The following is a 24,600-nucleotide window of genomic DNA, read 5'->3' on the forward strand; positions in this document are numbered from 1 at the left end:
CCATTGGCAGCGCAATTTATTGTAGGCCTAATGCTTTTTTCCTCAGTTGGTCAGAAAAAAAGTGGCAGAAATGTTACTTACTTGTTCGTGTGAAAATTCTTATATTGGTCATACTTTCAAGACATAGAATCTGTGATTCTGATGTTCAGTATCCACACCGGTGCGGTGACTGACAGCAAACATTAGATTCATCCGCGCTGACGAGCCGTGCCGAGGCACAACGCACGTACAGATTCCTATTCCGCATATGACTGCAATTGCAGGTTTCAAACAGAGATGGCGACAAAGAGGCAAAATCACGGATTGCAGCTTTAAATACCCTAATTGAACTAAGGCCTAATCCTGACTTAAAGGTGCCCTAGATTCAAAATTTGAATTTACCTCGGCATAGTTGAATAACAAGAGTTCAGTACATGGAAAAGACGTACATTGAGTTTCAAACTCCATTGCTTTCTCTTTCTTATGTAAGTTTCATTTGTTTAAAAGACTTCCGGAAAACACGTGGATCTCAACATAACACCGACTGTTACGTAACAGTTGGGGTGTACGCCCCAATATTTGCATATGCCAGCCCATGTTCCCAACATTATGAAAGGCATTAGACAAGGGCAGCCAGTAACGTCTGGATCTGCACAGGTGAATCAACAGACTAGGTAAGCAAGAACAACAGCGAAAAATGGCAGATGGAGCAATAATAACTGACATGATCCATGATAGCATGATATTTTTAGTGATATTTGTAAATTGTCTTTCTAAATGTTTCGTTAACATGTTGCTAAAGTACTGTTAAATGAGGTTAAAGTTACCATCGTTTCTTACTGAATTCACGGAGACAAGAGTCGTCGCTATTTTCATTTTTAAACACTTGCAGTCTGTATAATTCATAAACACAACTTCATTCTTTATAAATCTCTCCAACAGTGTAGCATTAGCCGTTAGCCACGGAGCACAGCCTCAAACTCATAGAGAATCAAATATAATCATCAAAATAAATACTTCACTCACATAATTCGAAGCATGCATACAGCATGCATGACGAACATCTTGTAAAGATCCATTTGAGGGTTATATTAGTTGTGTGAACTTTGTAAATGTGCTGTAATATAATCGAGAACTCGTGTGGCAGGGAGCACGCGAATTAAAGGGGCGGCGCGCTGAAAAAATCAGTGCATAGTTAATGATGCCCCAAAATAGGCAGTTAAAAAAATTTATTTAAAAAATCTATGGGGTATTTTGAGCTGAAACTTCACAGACACATTCAGGGGACACCTTAGACTTATTTTACATCTTGTGAAAAAGCATTCTTGGGCACCTTTAATCTAAACCCTGTCTGTGAAACCGGGCCTTCAAGGCCTAAAATTTTGATTTTGAAATTTTTTTTTTTTTTTCAGACTTTTTAAGACCCTGATGATATACTGTAAATTCCATTCCATCATATTATAGCCTGTATGGTATAATCAAGGCATAAGTATTAACAGTGTCATAAATAATGTTTAAAAAAACTGCCATACCTCCACCCTCAGACAGCTTCCCACGGTAAATTTTGTCCTCTACGACATCGGTCCAATACAGCAGGCTCTGGCTGAAATGGAAATCCAAAGCGATGGTGTTCCTGAGCCCGGGGACTAACAGGCTATAGTCGCCCCTTTGCAAGTTGATGCGGCGAATTTCATGTCTGATGGAAAAAATGATGAACTCCTCAAAAGGATCTACAAAAGGAACAGAAAACAGACAATAAAGAACAAGAATGCATGTAGCCTAAGATAAGTTAAGCAACATGTCCTGTATAGGACTTTGAAAGTTATGCAAATATGTCTTGTATAGAACTGTGAAAATGCATCTTTAATTGAAAAAAATAAAATAAGTCTAAACAAGTAACTTTTAAAATAGAAAAATAGGTTATGTACCTTATAAATATCTTATTTATAAAAAAAAAAAATAAAAAAAAAAGATTTGATGAAAACAATGCCTTGAAAGGGTCTATAAAATTGACCAAAAAGGCAAGAAGCTGGTAAAGCAAAGTTATTAATGGAAAAAAGATCAAATAAATGAAATTAATAATAATAATAATAATAATAATAATAATAATAATAACTATAATTTGTAATAAAATGTTAGAACATTCCGAGCTATGAATAAAGCAAAAACTCATGCCGCACACATCTCTACATCACCTAGACTGGAGATGAAACCTTATGTGGATTGCAATATAAATTATAACTGGCCATTTCAGTTGAGACAAAAACTAAAAGCATTTTGACAGATCTGAAAACTGAGCTGTGGATTCGAGTAAAGCTTGTTTTCCTTTTTATTAAAACATGTTACTTAGTGCTCTTTGCACATATCTTCCTCTCCACTCTCATATAGTGCACCAAAGTCGGAGCTCTCTAATCTTTCCCAACACAAACAGTTGCTTTGGCTCTCTTGTAAAATGAAACGCATACATATTACAGATGAATTTTACACCTTAAAACCATATGCACATCCTCTCTCTAAAAGGACGTTAAGGACTGAAAATATGAACAAATGTCATGAATCAGTCACAGATTCATTTACTTGCAATTTCTGGGCTGTAAATAACATGGATAATTGCCTGGAAAATGACAAGGTCATTCGGTTCCCCTGAGGTTAATTGCCTTGTGGTCTGGACTGTAATCTGGTTTTATCCCTATTTGGGATTGAAGTTTGTGTGTGATAAATTCAGCTCGCTAACCATCAGGCAACCAAACAACAATGTGCCACATTTTACCTGTACTGTGGCAGCTGTCTCCATCAAGTCCAAGACTCCAGCCAGGATAGCAGGAGCATTTCACAGTATTCTTGTGCTGTTCACACACTTGACTGCAGCGTAGATGCTTGGTACAGTAATCCAGAACCTCGCAGGTCCGGCCATCCGAGCCCAGCTGGAATCCGGCCGGACAGGAACACACGACCCCTTTACCCGGTGCCACCAAGCACTCATGACTGCAGCCGCCCTTCCGCACTGAACACTCATCTGAAATGGAGAAGCAAAGCGAGGGAGGAGGATTAAGGTTGGAAAGAAGGGAAGAAATTGTCACTTCAGAAGAGAATAGCAGGGTCCGAACAGTGAGACAACAAAAACTGATGGAATTCCTCAGTAGACATACGGTTGAACAGCAGGGAGTCGTGGACGCTTGAAAGAGCCAAAGGAAATAGACAGAGAATGAACAAGGTTTGGTGCTTCCCATTTGGTCCTCCAGGCTATATGCTTCTTGGTCAGCAAGAGCAATTGGAAGCAAGTGGACTGTCTCTATTATCGTCTTATTCCGCTTCATAGTTCCCTAAGCCAGAAGGTACAACATTGTCCCTTTAAGGGTACTACTGAACCTTTTAGGTGTAAATAAGGTACTGTACAAATGGTACTGCTCCAGTGACTAGCTGTTGAACCTTTTTTTTTTTTTTTTTTTTTTTGCTGTGTAGGTGTGTACATATATCATTTATAGTTTTTTCTTCCAATGAATGCTCAGAGGCACCAAACGGCAATCATTTTTTTACCCTTAGCATCACTTTATTGCGATTTATGGCTGAAGACAGTAGGTTTGGACAATGTAATTTAGCGATATGTCATCGAAGTGGCCCCATGGTGAGATGCTAAACGGAAAAACGTGGTTAAGTATTAGCTGAAGCTGTCAACTAGAACTATATATATATGTTAGCCTCTTAGGTGATCGGCTCAATAATGCTCTTTCTAATGATAAAGTGTATACTTGTTGCAAATGGCTTTGTTAATCCACTTGTGTACAACATTAATGCACTTGGAAGGAAAATTAGTTTTAATTAATTAATTAATTTATTTATTTATTTTTAATGAACATGAGAAAAATATGATTATAATGAATGAGTAAATTATTGAGGGATAAAAGGTTATCACAATCAAAAAAAAGGATTTAAACTCTTTCCTTTGGTAGGTCTGTGACTACTTAGAAACTGATCTTAATTTTATCTGTTAAAATACTTTCTCTTATTCCAATTAAATATGCAGCAGGTATAAGAAATAAATGCATAGTTGCCCAAAAAAAAAAAAAAAAAAATAGGCCACGGAGAGATTCAAGGTAAAACCACCTTGAACAGCAAGTGGTTTTCAAGGTTTAAATGAAGCGTCTAGTACTGACAGAGGATAATGCATCCATAAACCTCAAGGCAGTCATACTGGTGGAGCTGCGGAGTGAATAAAAATGTGCTAAACACTCAAATGGAAAACAACAAAGCACAGGCAGGAGACATGAGGGGAACAGAAATGGATCATTGATGAGGGAAAGGAGCTCAAAAAGATATAAAATGGCAAATGGAAGTACGTTCAATCAGGCCACAGTACAATCTGGCACTAGCGATACTGAGGAGTCATGGGGTCTGAGAGAAGTAACTAATACAGTAGAGGAAATTAAAAAAAGTTCCAACAGGGTGATAATGGATCTTTCTGGACTGAGAGTCACTTAAAAATTCAGTTCAAATGCTGATGATCAAAAAATGTCCAAAAACTCCTTGACTTTGTGAAAAAGTCTGATTTCATCATCTTGGTTTTGTCATGTTGATTGTTTAAATGAAGATCTTAGAGTCTTTATTTAAAATTCAGAATCCATAAACTAAATCTGGATGGATGGATGGATGGATGGATGGATGGATGGATGGATGGATGGAAGGAAGACAATGTTCAAAATGAAAACAAAATGTATTTAAACTGCAAAATTTCTTATTCTAAAGAAGGTATTTGTGTCTTATTTTCCAGTTAAAGTAGATCTAGTGTGATTTGTTTGCAGATGCCACTAGGTTTGAATTTGTAACAATGCAATGACATTTAGATATTTCAAGCATGTTTAGGCCAAATGTGTCAAACTGTATGTCAAATATAATTAGGTTGTATTTGAGCAAACTATAATTCAAAATTTATAGCGTCTAGAAGATGGAAGATATTTGGAAGTCTCAAAGCAAAGAGGGCTTCAGGGCACAGGCTAGCAGGTCCATTAACACATCTTCTGTAGCCTTGAGAAAAGAAGCCATAGGGTAAAGCCTTAAAAAAGCATAGTGAGATCAGGAAAGAGCTGTTGGGTTCAACACAGAGATTGTACAGTGTAGAAAAACAGCCGGGTCATCCCTGAAGTTCAGCTTGGAGTTTCATGTTAATGTTGAGTTGCAGCTGGGGTTGGCAGGTGAAGTTTCTTGACTGCCTTAACACACATCATAGTAAAGGGCCAGCTAAGCACTGACAGTTAGGTTGGAGCATTTGAGTAGCATACTAACAAAGAAAAAAAAAAAAAAAAAAAATCGGTGACCTATTTCTTGCCAAGATTCACTCCACAAAGCTGTGAATGTGATCTAGAGGCTCATTCATCATGATTAGTCCTATTATGTGCAGGCTGGGTCTGTTTTAAACAATATTTACCTAACTCTGAAAATTTTTGGAATGTTTCTAGACCATTGGGTTTTGATAATTTCGTATTTATCTTACAGCTTGACCAGGGTGAGTGCATTTATCTCTGCCAGTGGCTAGCAGAATTTGTGTTCAGCCCAGCATTTATTGGGATGTGCAAGATATTTTAGATGGACATTGGGAGTGTACTTAAAGTTAATGGAGGTTTGATTGGCCCTTTTAAAAATTAAGAGGCATTAGACTGAAATGCTGCGTTAAAGGGTTAGTTCACCCAAAAATGTAAATAATGCCATTTATTAATCACTCTCATGTCGTTCTACAGCCATAAGACCTTCGTTCATCTTCAGAACACAAATTAAGATATTTTGATTAAATCCGATGGCTCAGTGAGGCCTCTATAGCCAGCAATACCACTGAAAATCTCAAGATCCATAATGGTACTAAAAAAAATATTTAAAACAGTTCATGTGAGTTCAGTGGTTCTACCTTAATATTATAAAGCAACGAGAATACTTTTTGTGTGCCAAAAAAAACAAAACAAAATAAGGACTTTTCAACAATATAGTGATGGGCCGACACTGCTTCGGAGTGACACTGCTTAAAAACACTGCTTCGGAGCTTTATGAATCAAATTAGTGATTCGGAGTGCCAGAGTCACGTGATTTCAGCAGTTTAGCCGTTTGATAGGATATCTGAATCACTGATTCGATTCGTAAAGCTCCAAAGCAGTGTTTTGAAATATTAAGGTAGAACCACTGTACTCACATGAACTGTTTTAAATATGTTTTTAGTACTTTTATGGATCTTGAGATTTTCAATGGCATTGCTGGCTGTGCAGGCCTCACTGAGCCATCGGATTTCATCAAAATATCTTAATTTGTGTTTCGAAGATTAACAAAGGTCTTACAGGTGTAGAACAACATAAGGGTAAGTAATAAATGCCATTATTTTCATTTTCGGGTGAACTAACCCTTTAAATGCTCTTTTCAGGCCTGCCAAACCTGTGCTTGCTGGGATTCAGGCTATATGTATTTATTTATTTTTGAGAAGAAAAATTGCACATGATATTAATAATAATTTTAGAAAATCTATGTTTATTATGCTTAGCTTAAGGGAAAACTGTTTTTCTCTCATTTTAATACCAAAATTTAGCATCATTTAATGAGGTTTATGTTTAAAATAAGAAGAAAATAATGTACAAATGGATTAAAAAAATAACTTAATTTAAGAAAATCATGGTAAGCAATTGCTTTTTAATTCAATCGTATTTAGGGATGCAATAAGCAAAAGAAGCAAAACTGCACAAGATATTAAGACTTATTTTAAGAAAATATATTTTGAATAAAGTTTATTATTCTTAGTCTAATAGCAAACTGTTTTCTCTCATTTTAATAAAATATTTAACAGACTATAATGAGGTTTTGGCTTAAAACAAGTAGAACACTATGTATAAATTTGTTAAGAAATTAATCTCAGAAAACAAGAGGTAAAAAAGGCCAAATTAAATATTAAAATAATTAATCATTTAAAAAATCTAATTTGTTTGTTCAGATAGTGTACTCAGGTAGTGAAAAATCCAGCATATCTACATTGGTTGCCATAGTGATGACTTCCACCAAAAGACATATAAAAGAAGCTGTCATCGACGTTGAAAGAGAAAACTTGGCACTCTGTATTCAAAACTGCTCGCTCATTTGCTCATTCACTATTCATTTCAAAGAGAATGGCACATGTGAGTATAAGAGTGATTTCAGCTGAAGATTTTTATAACATTATAGCTTTAGTCATACATCACTGTAATCTCGTCCAGAACAATGAAAACAACTTAAACAACGCTAAAACTGAAATCTGATCAGACTGTTCAAGCTGAAACTACCCACTTTAATCTGATTTTAAACCACATATTGATTCGGTTTAGATGAGGTTTGTTAAAATCAGATTCTATGTGGTTTTTGCTACAAACAATTAAACCGTTTTGAGTTGGATATGCCTAAAAGTAGAATTTTCTGAACAAAACCAAATTATTTTGGTAGAAAGGACGGAATAAATTAAGTCAAATCTCTTCTCTGGCCTCTCTGGATGATATTTCAGCTAAATGTCATGTGAACGAGGAGTATGAGATATATATTGAATTTGTTGCGCTCACGTCATTCCTCATACTGGATTCATACTTTGCTCAAATATAAGGCAATTCACATGCTAGACGGTGGATAATATATGTATTTTAGATTCCTCTGTCATTACTAAGTGCAAAAAAAAAAAAAAAAGAACATACAGAGTCTGTTTCTCTTGTCTCACATATCCTCAGAGGCCAGTTTGGAGTGTGCACTGCAGCATTAATCAGTCTGGAGGGGAATGTGTGTCTATGTGTGTGTGTGTGTTCACGTAAGGAGGAGCCGATAGATGTAATTGGCTCTAAGCTGATATTTCAGCACTACCTCATCTCACCTGAGGGAAGAGATCTCTCTCTGAAGCTTTCCTAAATGAACCTTAATACACACTCACTAAAATCCTTCAATCCCCAAAGAGCCACACACAGCATCTGGGTTCTCGTTCACACACACTCACTCTCTCTCTCTCTCACACACACACACACACACACACACACACACACACACACAGTACATTTGTCACAAAAAAAAAGGAACAAATCTATTTATTTCACATCAAACAATGACAGAAGCAGGATTTAAATAAATTATTTGCGAGTCTATTTAAATATGTCACTTTCTGACAACAAGCAAAATTCACTGAGATGTTTTTTAAGTGTAAATTTGTTTTTGAAAGAAACAGAATGAAATTGAACGGAAATTGCCCCGTTTTTTTCAGTAAAAATATCTAAACGTCTCTTAAAATGAGACAAATTTACTCGAGAAGCAACATAATATGAAAATGTATTATAATATTTAAATATATGGTCCCACTTTATATTAAGTGGCCTTAACTACTATGTACTTACATTTAAATTAATCATTTGATACAATGCCTTATTGTGTACATACATGTTTTTACATTGTACTTATATTTTAAAAACACCTGCATGTAATTACATCTGTAATTCATTTCTGTATTTACATTTATAATTACACTGTTGACCCATCCCTTACACCTTACCCCTATCCTTAAAGGTGCTACAGAGGATCTTTTCGTCGACTCAGAAACCAAAGACTGTTACTGAGCTTTTGAAATGAGCGCATGCGTAAGAACACCCCCCCTCCTTCACAGCTCATTTCGAGGGAACGCCTCCCGTGTTTACCACCGGCATTTGCTGTGTTGTGTTAGTGGATTCATTATGTCGGACTCACCGCAGGTAACTCATAATCTGCAGTTGTTACTCCTGTCTCTTGACAAAAACATTGCATGCGGCGCCTGTGGAGTGTGGAAAGTTACTGGAGCGCGCAGCCGTGCTCGTCTCTCACAAGGAACGTCATGGCAGTGATTGACAAGCCAGAGGGCCAATCGTTTACGCGATGATCACGTAAATGGTTGCCTGATGTTTTTAAGGCCCTACCTCGTGCACAGATGATGTATATTAATATTATTCCTTTCAGTGCACCTAATAAATAGTCTTTTATCAGTTAGTAAAGACAGTTTCAAGTAATATTGCAAAAATTTATAAATCCTCTGTAGCACCTTTAAACCTACCCATACCACCAAAGCTTTCCCTAACCTTACTCGTATCCCACCTCAAATGCAGCAAAAGTGTTTTGCAATTCAATATGAACCCAATAAGTACATTGTACTTATTTTTTGATGTAAGAACATAGTAGTTAAGGCCACTTAATATAAAGTGGGACCAAATATATTATACTATATATTTTAATTGCATAATAATAAAGATTATTATCTTGCATAGTAAAAGAATGCACAGAATATATTTTATCATTCACTTTCATTCACATCAGGGTTGTGTAATACGATACAAAAGTTAAATTGTCTTAAAAAAAATGAAAAGTTTTATTATCTTAAACAATTTTCTCTTAAAAAAAAAAATGCATTTTTTTGTTTGATGTATGTTTAGATATTCTTGGAAGCCTAACTGTGAATATTCTTTCTTTCCTGAAAATGTTACTTTATATCACAATTACAAATTTCACAACTGCACCCTTTTTTTTATTTCAAATTATTTTAAATCAAATCAAAATCAAACCAAATCAAAATCAACTTAAATTAAATTGTGACTTTTTACCTTGTATCACATAATGTGATTTACCACAATTTTTTTTTTATATTTTTTATTTATTTAAAATTAAATCTTATTTAAATCAAATCAAATAAAATTAAACCTAAAACACAGTTTTATTTTTTTTATTTTTATTTTATTTTTCTTACAAAACCATAAAAATACATAAATACCACAAACAATGTAAAATATATATAAAACATGAACAACACTACTGACTCTACTAACCACCTACATTACCTAAATTCAGAAGGGAAATGGCTGTGGGGGTGGTGGGTGAATTCTCTGGTTTAAAACAATGCTGTATAAGCCCCAACCCTCAAAATCTGACTGGTTGATAGCAGAGTTGTTCCAATGTTGATTCAGGAATGAGTCTACATCACATTAACATCATTATATTACCATCATTAGTGTGAGTGGCTGGTCAGAATTAACTAACAACCCATATCCCATGACTCACCACAGTAGGGTCCCTCGTCGGAGTGGTCCGCACAGTCTCTCCAACCGTTACAGATTCGCTCTGGCGGGAGGCACACTGACGTGTCATTGCCGCAGGGAAACTTTGGTGGTTTACAGATGGACACTTCACAGCCCTCCTCATCCGATTGGTCCTCGCAGTCGATGTCTCCGTCACACACCCAGTCCTTACTAACGCATTTCCCTACGGTGCAGAGAAAACAAATGCGTTTCAAAGCAGAATTTTTGAACACCATTAACTCTCTGTGCAGTTGCTCTACAAAGCTATCTGCTTTCTGCACACTTTTTCTTTAACCAAAACACTTTTTCTCTAGCATATCAAGCATATAATTTCCCATAGGGCTACACTCAGTTTCTAAGTGCTGTTTGGACCTTGCTGTTTGCCATATCATTAGTAATAATGAGGTACATAATCATTTTTATTTATTTATTTTTTCGTTGAAAAAGAAAACTAAGGATTATTTATGACAGAAGAATATAGTCAAGTGCTGTCTGAGAGTATGAGAAAAAAAGTGATGTCAGAGTCACTTTTAGTGAAAGTGTTTGGGAAACTGAAAGTTAAATTAAATTAAATGGTACACAAGTCATTGTTTACACTAGAAAGACAGCTACGTAACTACTATTTTTATATAGTGTATTTAAATATTATGATATACATTTAAATACCTTTTTCTCCCAATTTAAAGATAGACATGGATTTTCACACAGAATCCTTATCAGTTCTTTTTAATGGTGTACTCAGTAACCTAAGGTGTTTCGATTTATTTTTTGAGCATGCGAGACAAGTCATTAGCGATTCCCTCATTATCTTTCTAGACAAGTTCTTTAAGAAGGTGAAACAGGGTGATGAGTACATAAATTACTTTTCTGTATCCTTCAAGACAAAATAGTGTGTTCACGTTCATTAGACCTTCACAGAGACTTCGTTTAATCAGATTTTAATTCACTTTAAGTTTCACAAAAACTTTTTTTGACCAAGTCTGTTTCACCTGAATTTCTCTCTTAACCAGGCTAGATGCAATTAAAAGGCTAAAATTAAAATCTCCTCCACATTTATGAGAGGTCCAAGCCACTAAAACATTTTGACAGTTGTTCTATAGTTTCTAGCTGTTCAGTTTGTTGCACTACAACCTGGGGATGAATTAGCAATTTTTGCTAATAGCTTGCCTCAGGAATTTCTGATGGGTTTTTTAGAACAGCGGCTTTAGATTTACAAGTAAAATGAGGTTTGTAACCTCCCTGTTTTGTTCCACTGCATAAATTACACATAATGACACCTCAAATGTAAAACCGTTATGTGCTTTAAGTTGCTAATGTAAACATGCTAACAAGTTGCTACAGAGTGCACTTATTGAGAGCAGCAATGAATAAGGAGCTGTTCACGCAGCAGGTTTTCTGTAGGCCAGTGATAGGCTTATTATTAATGACATGGACAAATAAAACAATAAAAAACCTGCTTAAACCAGCCTTTGCTGGTCTTCAGCTGTCCTTGCTGGTCTAGCCAAATTTAGTTCACCCAAAAATGAAAATTCTCTCATGTATTACTCACCCTTATGTCGTTCCAAACACATAAGACCTTCGTTCATCTTCGGAACACAAATTTAGATATTTTTGATGAAATCCAAGAGGTTTATCCCCCATCGAAAGCATGCAATTACCATCATTCAAGGTCCAGAAAAGTAGTAAAGCCGTTGTTAAAATAGTCAACGTGACTGCAGTGGTTCAACCTTAATGTTATGAAGTGATGAAAGTACTTTATGAGAATGATGGGAGAGAGACGAATTTGTTGAATCAAGTCGTTATTTTTGTTTTGTTTTTGAGCACAAAAGGTATTCTCGTCACTTCATAACATTAAAGTTGAACCACTGTAGTCATGTAGACTATTTTAACGATGCTTTTACTACTTTTCTTGACTTTGAATGTGGTAATTATATTTCTTTCTATGAGGTATAAAAAACCTGAAGATGAAAGAAGGTCTTACGGGTTTGGAATGACATGAGGATGAATACTTAATGACAGAAATTTCATTTTGGGGTGAACTAACCCTTTAATATACGTATGCTTGACTAATTGGAATTAATTTGATTAATTAAACTGCATATTATGATATACATTTAATTACACATTTTATTGATTGACAGTCCTATTCATTATTATTATTATTATTACATTGTCACAAATTAAAGTAGGTCTTAATTTTTTCCTCAAAAGTTCCTCCTGTAAGGAGTTGGCCCCACTTTCCAACCTCTAACTTTTCAAGTTCAACATCACAGATCAATTCACACACATTTACAAAAAACACAAATACAATTCCACCTGATCCCAACTCGCAAGGGTAATAAATTATTCTTGGTCTGCCACAATCAGAACAAAATGATGCATTTTAAACATTATTAATTCAGTCTAGAGTGAAGCAAAGCAATAATCAATGGCCTTTTGGAAGTGACTATCCACATAACAGTCCCATTTTCAGCAGAATAACGGTAATGCAATATCATTTGAATGAGTGCTGATTCATCATGCCACCCCAGGCCACAATCAATGATTAATGATCATATTTACGACTCTCTTCACCCAGAGATGACGTTACTGAGAATTTTCCAAAGGGTGAAACCTGACTATGTAATGTGATAATGTGATTATGTAATGGATGTAGCTTTCTACCTGAAACCTTGCAGGTGAACTTTGCCTTGGGGTCGCACATTCTCTTGGCTCCTTCGCAGGCGATTTCATCGCTACCGTCCTCACAGTCTTTGTCTCCATCACAGCGCCAGATTTCGGGAACGCAGGTACCATCGCCACGGCAATGAAACTCTTTCTCACTGCAGTCGTTAATGGCAGAGAGCGCTAATGGAGGGAAAGAGTCTTGTTGATGAACGTTTTTGTGGTTACAACAACTCATTTTAGTTTAATTGAAGGTGGAAGCAATTGTTTTAGGTCAGTGCTTCTGTGTGTTTGTGTTTTGTGTGATCACGGGCACCTGTCCTGGAGCAGGTGGCATTCTCATCGCTGAGGTCACCACAGTCATTGTCCCCATCACACATCCAGTGCTCAGGGATGCACTTCCCACTGGAGCACTGAAACTGAGCTACCGAACAGGCATGAACGCAGCCCACCTCATCACTGCCATCCCCGCAGTCATCCTCTAGAAAGACAAGGAGAGGAAGAGAGAGCGCGAGTGAGAAAGGACGGAAATAAGGAAGATATGTAAGGAAGGAAGGAAGGAAAGATAGATGGATAGAAGAAAGTAATCAAGAAGGAAGGAAGGCAATAAGGAAAGATGGATGGATGGATGGATGGATGGATGGATGGATAGAAGGAAGGAAGGAAGGAAGGAATGAAGGAAGGAAGGAAGGAAGGAAGGAAGGAAGGATAGATGGATAGAAGAAAGTAATCAAGAAGGAAGGCAATAAGGATGGATGGATGGATGGATGGATGGATGGATGGATGGATGGATGGATGGATGGAAAGCAGAAATGACAAATAGATGGAAAGAAGGATGCAAGGAAGGACAAAAGGATGGATGGATGGATGGATACAGATGGAAAAATGGAAGGAAGGAAAAAATGGAACCAAGGAAGGAAAGTATAAAGGAAGGAAAAGAAAATGAAAGAACAGAGTAGGTAATAGGGAAGTGAGAGAGGAAATAGAGTGGAAAGAGAAATAAAATCAGTTAAACAGGAAGTTAAACATTTTGTTTAGTTTTTTAACCTGGAAATAAAGTTCTGGATTTTTTTTTTTCCAAAAGAAAAAAGTGGCATAAATTCTATAATATATTTTGTTTTTACTTGCGATAAATAAATGAATAAATAAAAAAGGACTGCATGAGACCACTCTGCAATGTCCATTCAGATCTTCACTAGCTTTAGCTCACCAGAATCACAGTGCCATTTCACACTGATGCATTTCCCATTTATACAGCCGAACTGGGTCAGCGGTTCACAGGTCGGGAAATCTAAGGAGAACACAAGAAGAACAACAAAATCAAATGATGAACTGCAAAAGGCACTCCCCTTTCTAACTTCACAAATCAACGTTATACCAAGGCCAGCAGGAAATGTGAATCGAGCAATAAAAGCCTAACAACTTTTCACAGCCAAGAATGGCAGAGAACAACAAACACAGATTTTGTTTCTGCTGAACTTTGCACTTTCTGCCTTGTGTCTCAGGAGACAGAAGCGCTAACCTGCCGCACGCACCTTTCAAAATAAACAGACACTGGTGTCTTTGTGGTTCAAAATTAAACATATATTAGAAAAGACGTTCACTGGGTTACTGACAGGAAATATACAGCGAACTGACACCGACTTACGATACAAAGCGAGTGAGCAACCGTGCGACGCCACGTGCTGCGAACTCAATGGCGAACGGGGCGACACTCGACATTTCTCAGATGCCGTGCAGTCGGCTTTCCAATGCCAGCTTGATTTTGATTTAAGGAAGCCAAGCATAAACTTTAATTACTCTACGCAGCCCGTATGTGCATGAGAACCGAAGCAACCCTGGAACGGTACCCAAGGAAATTTAAACGGTAATAAGATGCGACGACTAACAGAGGAGAAAGCTTCAAATGCACACTTCATCCCTCTGAGGAACAGAGGTGGAGATATGCTGGTATTTCTCATCTCTCATTTACAAGAGCTGAACGGTGCTGTCAGAGACGACTCAAGCCGTCACAACGGGTTTACGGCGGGCCGCAGAACGCTGAGATATTCGAGGCATGGTAATAAGGAACATAATATCATGCAAAGTGATTCATCGTTTTTTTCCTCTATATAATGACAATTTCTTTGACTTATCTTTGTATTTATGTTGAGAAGATCCCAGAATGCCAGTCATTCTGCAAATTTTTCTGCATTAAGCAGAACAAATTTAAAAAGCCCCAGCCTTTTGTGAGCAATCGGTACTGAATACAAGCAAATCAATGCTATATACAGTCTAGATAGATATTATTTGAATCTTTAAGATGAGATGATTTTAAGGTGTTTGAGGACAAATGCATGAAAAATGGAAGTGTAAAGACACATGGTGATTTTGCTCTGCTCAATGTGAGAAATATGTTGCCAGAGTAGTGTACTGTATGTTGGAAAATATATGTTGGGAATATGAAATATGTTGGAAATTTTAGTTAAACTTCTGATGACACATTTTCCACTGGGGTAAAAGCGGTTAAAAAACATTATCTTTAGCAAACAGTTACAGCAGTAGCCTATGTTATTGATTTGAAATGCCGAAGCCGGATAATTTTGGCCCTGGAACGTCAATCTAGTTGTTTTAACCTCAACAGCATATACAATAGGGCTTGACATTAACACTTGTCAGAGGTTGATTATTTGAAGGGGCAAGTGAAACCGGACAAGTAGCTTGACTAAAACATAAATAAAAAAATAACTAGGGAATCACCAAAACGTGAGTGATTTTATTACAACTGGTGTAAGTGGTGATTGATAGTGGATAATAATATATGTATAATGTACTGACTTATGTAAAATATACTCACATTTTAGACACAATATTGTTTCTTTACTAAATGATTCACCATTTTGAATGAATCAGCTGAGTCAAAGATTCAATGACCCATTCATAAACAACTGCCTCATTCTTGAATGGATGTGTATAATAGGGTGTGTGTGTGTATCTCTGCGTGTGTGTAAGTGAGTGTGTGTGTCTGTTTTGTACTCTTGTGTCATCCCAGTAAAATGCATGTTTGATATGTTTTAACTAAAAGCAACTTGCAAATAACATCTTCAAATATGTCAATGCTATTGTTTTGTCTCAAGACACAAACCAGTGATGTTTTTTTTTTTTTTTTTCCTAAGGCATGTTTACAAAAGCTATTGGAATATCCTAATATAGGATATAAATATAGGATATTTAAGTAGCTCACTTACGCTGCATCTCTTATGCTCACTTAGGCTGCATTTATTTGATCAAAAATACAGAAAAAAACATTGCCTCATGATAATTTTTGAGAATTCCCTTTGGATATTTTCACAATGAGATACATTTACATGAGATACAAAGAAAGTTTATAACTCTACTCACTCACTGGACCATTTTAATTTCAGAATGCAGAAAATCATTCAATAGTGTCACAGTTCAGATGTGATCATGACAACATCAAATGACCTTCACATTTAAAACAACAGCTCAAATCAAAGCAGTTTGGTGGGAACAGAGTTTGTGACCTACACACATGAAAAACATCAAAAGATACCAAAGAGGCAACAACAGAGGAAATATGAAAACAGAACAGGCCTTTTTCTTTGTTTATGTGAAGATGCTACAACAAACACTTCAGATCTATGACATCGTTTTGTCTGGGCTCTCAATAGTATGTCTATTGTTGTTAAAGCCTCAGGCCATCAGATAAAACTCAACTCAAAACAGCACCTGACCTTAAATAACCCCTCTTCAGTTTTGAAAAACTACAATAGGGATCATTTATGAACAACAAAGGACGCATTTCTGTGTGAAACATTTGTAAAACCGTTGTTATGTTCAATTCAACTCTGTACATATAAACATCGAAGGTGGAATCTCACTTTTATAAAACTCTGAAGAAACCAAATGAAAGTGTCCAGTCTTTATGTGATTTTTGAAGCATATATCATGTTTCAATGAAAGTACCCATTTAATGGTATGCTCAAAGCATATAATAAGATAAAATACTGTAGTATGGTTTGATAAAAAAAAAAGGCTTTAATTGAAGGATAAGGAGGCTTGACGATGAAAAAGCCCAGCAAAATTATGATAGCAAAGATAAAACATGGAAATACAGAGGGAAGAACTTCAAAGCGCACTGCATGAGGAAGACTCACCACATGACAAAGACTCATCCGACTGATCCCCGCAGTCATCATCACGGTCACAGCGCCAGTTCTCCGGGATGCAGCGTCCATTCTCGCAGGGAAACTGGCCTGGCTGGCAGGTTTGGGCTGTGGGACGCATAAAACACGGATATTAAAATCACACCTGAATGGATATGGATGTTCGTTTAATCTTACTTCTGTATCTTGTACAAAACCCAAATAAGGTCATCTGAGTGTTATAAAAGTTTGTAGCCTTGTGCAATTCACTTAAACATTAAAAATGTACTCAATAAAAGATTAAAACAATGATTTTAAAATGATATATAAATATGATATTTAAATGAAAATAAATCCCAGATTTTCAATCTCAGTCTTTTAGACCCCAGACTTTTTCTTCCACGTTTGAAAACCATCTGGATTTGTTTTCACCTTTTCCAGGTCTGTATCCAGTCTGAGCCGTGATATTGAGTAATCGCCTTCAGAGATAAACCCTTAAATCCATGACATCCAATATTACAGTTTGTGTCTTTCCTGAATGGATGCAGTGTTCAAAATGTGTTTTGTATCAACATCTGGCATCTGTGAACTGGAATTAACCATGTTATGAAGACACGGATACAGTATATATGGAACCCAACGGGTAAGATCTCTCAGCGGGATTCAGAAGTTTTCTCTTAGAGTGTTAAACTGCGAGAAAACTTTGAAACTCCACATGGTAGATGCAAAAACATGGTGAATGTCAAGGTCTGACAAGTGTGTAGTTGAAGCCGCATGAGGCGCATTTTGATAGTTATTGAACACAACTTTAAAAAAGGCATCACAAAAGAACTTAAAAAGAACTGATCCATGGACAGTTTTGAAGGTCATAGATAACTGTTTACCCTCATGGATATCTGAGGCCAACAGTGGGGACAACATGAAAACTTAAATCAAGGATGTTCAGATAAGGTGAGAGTACAGTATGTGGCCCTTGAAGCATGAATTTACTGAACAAAACCTTGGTCAAAATTTAACAAAGGACAATATAAGCAAGTTAGCAGATGGCAATGCATTAGCAGAACTTTAGGGCACAAATAATGTGTTTTTTCCTTAACAAAGTGATACAGGGAGACAAGTCTCCTGAGATTTGATATGGACTTTCACAGTCTATGTAAAAGAGCAGCTCAAACAGAAAACAGAATTTTCATATTTGGGTAAACTATACTTTTAATCAATTTTGAAAACCATAAATAGAAGAGTCCCTGCATTTTTCCAGCATTCCAGCATGTTGCTGTAAAAGGACTGCAGGTGTTTCAATAACCTTTGAAGGTCAAGTTGTGCTGGTTTATGAAGCTTTGAATGAGGGAAGTAAACTGGAACGTACAGCTGAACAGGTGCAGATTTTAATTCTGACAGAGTAACAGACCAGGCGTTTGGTTGTTTACCGATTTTTATGCATATTTCTGTAGAAATAGTAACAAACTAAAATAGATGTATGTGATATGAATGAATGATGTGTAAGTTGGCAGGAAAAGCTAGTTTGTTATGGTTTAGCTATGCCTAAAGTTTGTTTTGGGTCTCATTTCCACCATTTTTTCCCCCTTAAATTTCACTTTTTTGGTAGGTGTGTTTTGAACCCTGCTAATGAGAATATTTCCATTGGAGTGTCATCTTGGGAGTCTTCAGCTTGCCAAAAAGTCTTGATCTTAATGATCTAACTGAGGTGACTGCCTTCAGTGTGTGCGAAATGTGCGAAACCTTTCTATTTTATTTATTATTATTTCTTGCTTTCAGCCTATAAGCCTTGCTATTCCAGGCAATTTAATTATAGCAGGAGTTGCGCTTTTTTCCCTTCACTTTGCAGACTATTAATTAGTTCCCTCAAGATGCCATTTTGAAATTCCAGATTTGAAAGCGACCTTGTACTGAAGGCACCTTTGAAGACAGAATAGAGTTCAAATCATGAAAATAATCAAGAAAAGTGAGCATTTACAATGTGCCCTTTTTAAATATAATTTTGAAAACTGTCAAGTCTCTCATGACAACAAGTTTGGGAACTAATTGGTTGCATGTTAATTAGCAGTTCTTAAGATAAAGGATTTCTTGCGTCTTGTTTTGAAAGGAAAGTGTCATTTTTTTGCCACAAAGCCACAAAAGAATAAACAATATTAAAATGTTCTATTCTCCATCTCAGGCCCTATTTATGCTAGTGCGTTTTCTTTTTAAAACACATAACTTTTGCTATGGTTACACCTGTCGTTCACACCAAACAACAAACATGCTTCAAAAATGCTGCAGAGCCCTTTTAGTTTGAAAACACTGGGGTTGTGTTTAGTATAAACGGACCAAAATGTTTTTTTTAAAACGATGTCGTGGCTGCCCATGTTCACTCTGCGTATCCTTGACGACTGTGTAAACAATAACATGGAGACTGAACTGCAGTCTTTGCTGGCTTTGTTGTCATTTTTAGCAGCCACTGTGCAGTTAAAGTCTGTACGTTTTTTTTTTTTTTTTAATACTGCAGCTACCTACCACGCGCCAGAGGAAACTGTTTACACTTATACGCGCATGCCCAGTGTGCATGAACGGTCATGTGACATGCGTTTTCGGTTGTGTAGTGTAGACGGAGATCATTTCTGAAACGCTGTGGAAACGCCAGTGTAGATGAGGATCGTTTTTATTTCAAAATGCCTTTTTAAAACAAAAATGCACTAGTGTGAACGGGGCCTCAATCTCATTACCAGGAAATATTATGCATAATATATTTTAGTATATATTTATAGATTTGATTATTTAATTGTTTTTCTAGATTTATATACGTTTTATATAGTATTTGTGTGATGTGTGTGTGTGTGTGTATATATATATATATATATATATATATATATATATATATATATATATATACACACACATATATATATATACATAAACACACACATATAATATCATTTGGTATTATTTAAATCAATTAAAAACCTGAAATAAAATATTCTATTATTTACAATCATAAAATTAAACTTCTGTCTGAAAGACGCAGGAATGAACTCACACGAAAAATCTTGAATTTCCTTCAACAGATAAGACGACTGTAAATTACAAGCTGGCACGAACTCTCCTTCCACCTTTACTGCTCTTCCAAACAGTTGTCATTGATTTTCTCCAAATTCTCCCTTTAAAGATTAGAGTAGAAAATTGTATTACCCACAAAGCAGAACTTTGTCTTTAGGCTATCTAAATTAAATCGACCGATGCCTGTTGGCAAAATGTGTGAAATCTGTCTCCAGCCCTTTTGTGTTACAATACAGCTCCAACAACACAATGTGGCTTAAACACAGCATCTTTACTGGCATATTGATGTTTCGGATTACGGATTTATCCTGATGTCAGGAAACCCTAACCCACTCCCCCTGGGGAGGCTTGTACCGGGGATGTCTTCTAGAGATTTAGACTGCAGGATATACTTCAATCTAAAAGTAAATTAGACGCTGGACCCTTCCAGGAGGCGTAAACTTGACCGATTCGGTCATTCGCAACAGCGACCCAACGCGAGATGCGGAAACTCTCACGGAGGACTTGAGCTCACTGGGCCGAAACAGATGTGTGTCATGTGTAAATCCCACCAAGTGCATGATGAATTATGAGGGCGAACCTAGTTTCATTTCACTCACAGACCGGAGGGAACGTGTGACACGTGGGCCTGTACCGGCGGGAAATTATACTGGGGTGTCATGTAAGACTTCTCCTCCTCTCAAAGCAACATATTCTCCAATGGCGCTAGCTTTGAGCGTGCATAGCCTACAGCGAGCAATGTGTCTCCCAGCGGTGGAGCCGGTTGGCGAGGTTGTTTCGGATGGTTGGGCGCATATACAGGGCCCTCCATGTAGGACAGGGCTCCAGAGTGAAGCTCACCTGAGCAGGTGCGGTTGGACTCATCCTCGTTGCTGCCACAGTCGTCGGTGCCGTCACACAACCATCTCTTTGGGATACAACGGTTGTTCAAGCATTTAAATTGGTCCGCTGGGCAGCTGCGATTAGCTAAGGAGAAACAAACGGCCTGTCAATTGGTAACACAAATTAATTTGAAAGCGTGTCCAATTGCGTGAATTGCGTACTGTAACAGACAGGCTACATTTGTCAAATTGCGTAGTATACATACTGAGGCATACTGTATCCCACAATGCAATGCACTCAACTTGACCTTTCTTTCCGAAGTAACTGGAAGTATATCAACTACGATTTTTAACCCTTTAAAGCCTTCTTTATCATATTTGACAAGCAAATTTCTAAGGCCTATAAATGTTGATCAAAACTTTGCTGAAAAACCTGTTATACACAATCTCCTACATGCCTTCTGGCATCTAATTGATACTTAAAAAACATCTTACAAAAATGTCCTGCCTCCGGTAAAAATTATGTGATGATCAATGCTGGGGAAAGTTACTTTTAAAAGTAAAAGCATTACAATATTGTGTTACTCCGAAAAATAAGTAACTAATTACATTACAATGCATTACTTTACTTGTTGTAACATCAAAAAAGTAATCTGCTGCTTGATACATCATGCTTCTGAGGAATGTTTATTTGTATCTCTTAATCATCACTGCATTATATGTTTTGCCCTACACCATAAAAACTACAGAGCATTGATCATAAAACCAGCATTTAAATATCATCTCATTAAGACATATTATTGGGAGATATAGAGTGACAATTGATATTTATATGCATTTTCTGTAAGTAGTCTTTTATTTCATTGATTTACATTACAAGCTATCAGAATTTCATCTTACTTTTTGGTCATATAAATATGAGCTTCTGCACCAAATTACAACTTTTTGCTCAGTTTGGGCCTCTGAATAATAAAAAAGAGCTCCATATCCTCCTATATCATAATATATGAGCATTAAAAGCCTGATGTATCAAATATGATACTCAACACAAAACAACAATGAAAACTTTTCAGCTTTACAGGGATAACATCATAATTGAATGGACAGTCAAAATATACAGCATTTTTGGAACAGAAAATTGGATTAAAATGCAAAATAATTGTATGATAACTGGACATGCAACATCAGTGAGTCAATATGGCAATCATTTGCATACTAGAAATGTTTACTTTTGCATACTGCATCATTTTACATTTTATAATATAGTATACTGTTTACAGTACGCACAACAAATATGTAGTAGACAGTACTATAGTTTCCCATTGCAGACACAGCCTTTGTTTCTGTGTGTATGTGGTTAGATTACAAAAATGAGAGAAGACCTACAGCAGAGATGCGGATCTTCATCGCTGCCGTCTGAGCAGTCATCATCCCCATCGCACTTCCACGAGAGCTGAATGCAACGCTGGTTCTGGCATTGAAACTCCGCTGGGCCACAACGTTTTGGCGTAATGACCTCTGAGGGGGCTGTAAAGGGCAGGAACAAGATGTTAGAGAAAGAACACACACTCTCTGTCTCTTCTCTCAGACTCTCTCTCTCTCACACACACCATGGTTGAGAACGCATTTTAAACTTTAAAAATTTAACTGAGGTTGAATGACGGATGGATGATGCTATCAAAATTTAAATTTGAATGCAATTTAGGTATATTGGAAGTGTATATTTTATAATCCATATAAACCAGTGGTGTAACTATGTTTTAAAAGTGGGTGGGACAGGAATGTGTGTGGTAGGGGGGTGTATTGTAATTCTATCATCACAATAATAAATGCACAAAATTTACTGACAGACACCTCATGTTAAATGATAATTTCGTCCTTACATCTACTATAATACAATATATTTTTTTAGTCTCGAGAGTATTTAAGTTAGTCTATACATACATGGATCCGCATTAAATATTAGATTGTCTTGATGGACTAAGGGTAGAACTTTTGTTCAGTGTGCCAGAGGTTCTGAGTTCTAATCCTCCATTGTGTAATTTATTTTAATTTATCCTCATTAAAACCAAAGATGTTCATCAGTGATTGTATATCAAGAGCAGGGACAATTTATGTGCATTTTGTTTTGCGATTTCACCGGAACGAATAGAGTCTGACAACGCAAAAGCATGTAAGCGATAGACTGAAGCGCTCATCCGTGTTAAGACTGCGCAGTGTACATGAACGCCAAGAGAGAACACTGTTGATAACAGCAGCAACGAGCACTCAACACACATCCCAGCGCCAGATCGCCTATTATTTAACACAAACAAAGGAATTGCTAATCAACTAGAGATGTTTCTTTTGCATTAGTATCGACCCTGGCAAAAAGTGGTGGGGACATGTCCCACCCATCCCACCCGCAAATTACGCTTATGATATAAACTGCTTTATTTTATTTTATTTTATTTTATTTTATTTTATTTTATTTTATTTTATTTTTTATTTTATTGGGACCAAAAGTCTGAGACCACTAATAAAAATGCTTCCATTTAATTTTCTAATTATTTCTAATTAAATACAAAACAATTATTTACAAATTATATTATCAGCATAACAATAACCGAAAAACAGATTAATAAAAAATACTTTAGTTTTTGTTAGTATTTACTCCATAATATAGTGCAATAGCTAAAGGTCTTAATTTTTTATCTTTGTTTTATAAAAATATTTATTTTGAAATTTAATGTAAACAACCAAGTCTGTTTTAATAATGAACTTGAATATCACTGTAATTAGTGAAAATTAGTTATGTAATTATTTGTTTTGGGTAACACTTTATGTACAGAGGCGTCACTAGGCCCTTTTTCTAATTTCCTCAGTCCCCTTTAAACCTCATATTAAAACGGAAACAAAATATTATGTTATTTGAACAACGTTTGTGAACCTAAGTTGATTTGATAAAAGATTATCAGAGTGAATGACAGAGACAGAGAAACATCAAGTAACTATTTTGTTCTACTAAATAATGACCCAGCAGCTGATTGTGACATTTATAGCCTCCGAGTAAAGGGATTTGTGGTTTTTGATGTCACTATGAATTATAGAAGTGGCAAATTAATAGATTCATATTCAGTTTTTTTTTTTTTTTTTTATAGAAAACAAAAAAGGAATGGTTTAATATACAGTAGGCAGATTAAACATATTGCCAATCTAGACAATTACATTAATACAAGGTTTGTCTATATTCTAAATTAATGAATATTATCTGATTAGTTAAAATTATTTGAAATGAAATCAATATTCAGGGATTAACTTGATAGGTAATGCAGAACCTATTGTATGTATTGTTCCTGCCTACCCTAGTACACAAACAACATTATATATATATATATATATATATATATATATTATTTATTTTAAATCATTTCCATAATTCCACTTCCTGTTATTCTGATTTAATTTCCTGTGTAGAATAGCCTATTCAAATTCCAACTGAATTTGAAAGTTAGCCAATTCTTCAGTTCTGAATTATGTTTAAAAGTTACTTATAATGACACATAAAATAAAAAAGTTAGCAAAACAGGATACTATTTATGCAGTACAATGAATCCACATGAGTTTACAATGGATTTAAAGCCAAACCACACGCAAACACAAAGACGGTTGCAGCCAAACCGCAGGTTGAGCCGAGGCATTTACATCCCCCACTGGAATTGGAAATCAATGGAAATATTCAGCTTAAAATAGACATATCTGATTTGCAGTCATATTTTACACGAATGCCACCATTATTGACTAGTCTCTGGGTGCCAACACAAAATCTGCATATTCTATTCAACCACATGCTCAGCGGCATCATTATGATGAGTAAAAAAAAAACAA

At 36.1% G+C, this 24,600-nt stretch overlaps 1 protein-coding gene across 1 annotated transcript in view; it reads right to left on the reverse strand.

Annotated features, from left to right (window-relative positions):
• Nucleotides 1–24,600, reverse strand: part of lrp1ba (low density lipoprotein receptor-related protein 1Ba) — a 306,610-nt gene that overhangs the window by 167,180 nt on the left and 114,830 nt on the right. The window contains 9 exon segments of the mRNA XM_048163800.1: nucleotides 1,512–1,709; nucleotides 2,750–2,995; nucleotides 10,033–10,233; nucleotides 12,714–12,896; nucleotides 13,030–13,194; nucleotides 13,924–14,004; nucleotides 16,871–16,987; nucleotides 20,753–20,878; nucleotides 22,120–22,260. Of these exon segments, the coding sequence (XP_048019757.1) occupies nucleotides 1,512–1,709; nucleotides 2,750–2,995; nucleotides 10,033–10,233; nucleotides 12,714–12,896; nucleotides 13,030–13,194; nucleotides 13,924–14,004; nucleotides 16,871–16,987; nucleotides 20,753–20,878; nucleotides 22,120–22,260 (1,458 nt within the window).

Source organism: Megalobrama amblycephala, linkage group LG2, assembly GCF_018812025.1.
Source record: "Megalobrama amblycephala isolate DHTTF-2021 linkage group LG2, ASM1881202v1, whole genome shotgun sequence".
Classification (NCBI taxonomy): domain Eukaryota; kingdom Metazoa; phylum Chordata; class Actinopteri; order Cypriniformes; family Xenocyprididae; genus Megalobrama; species Megalobrama amblycephala.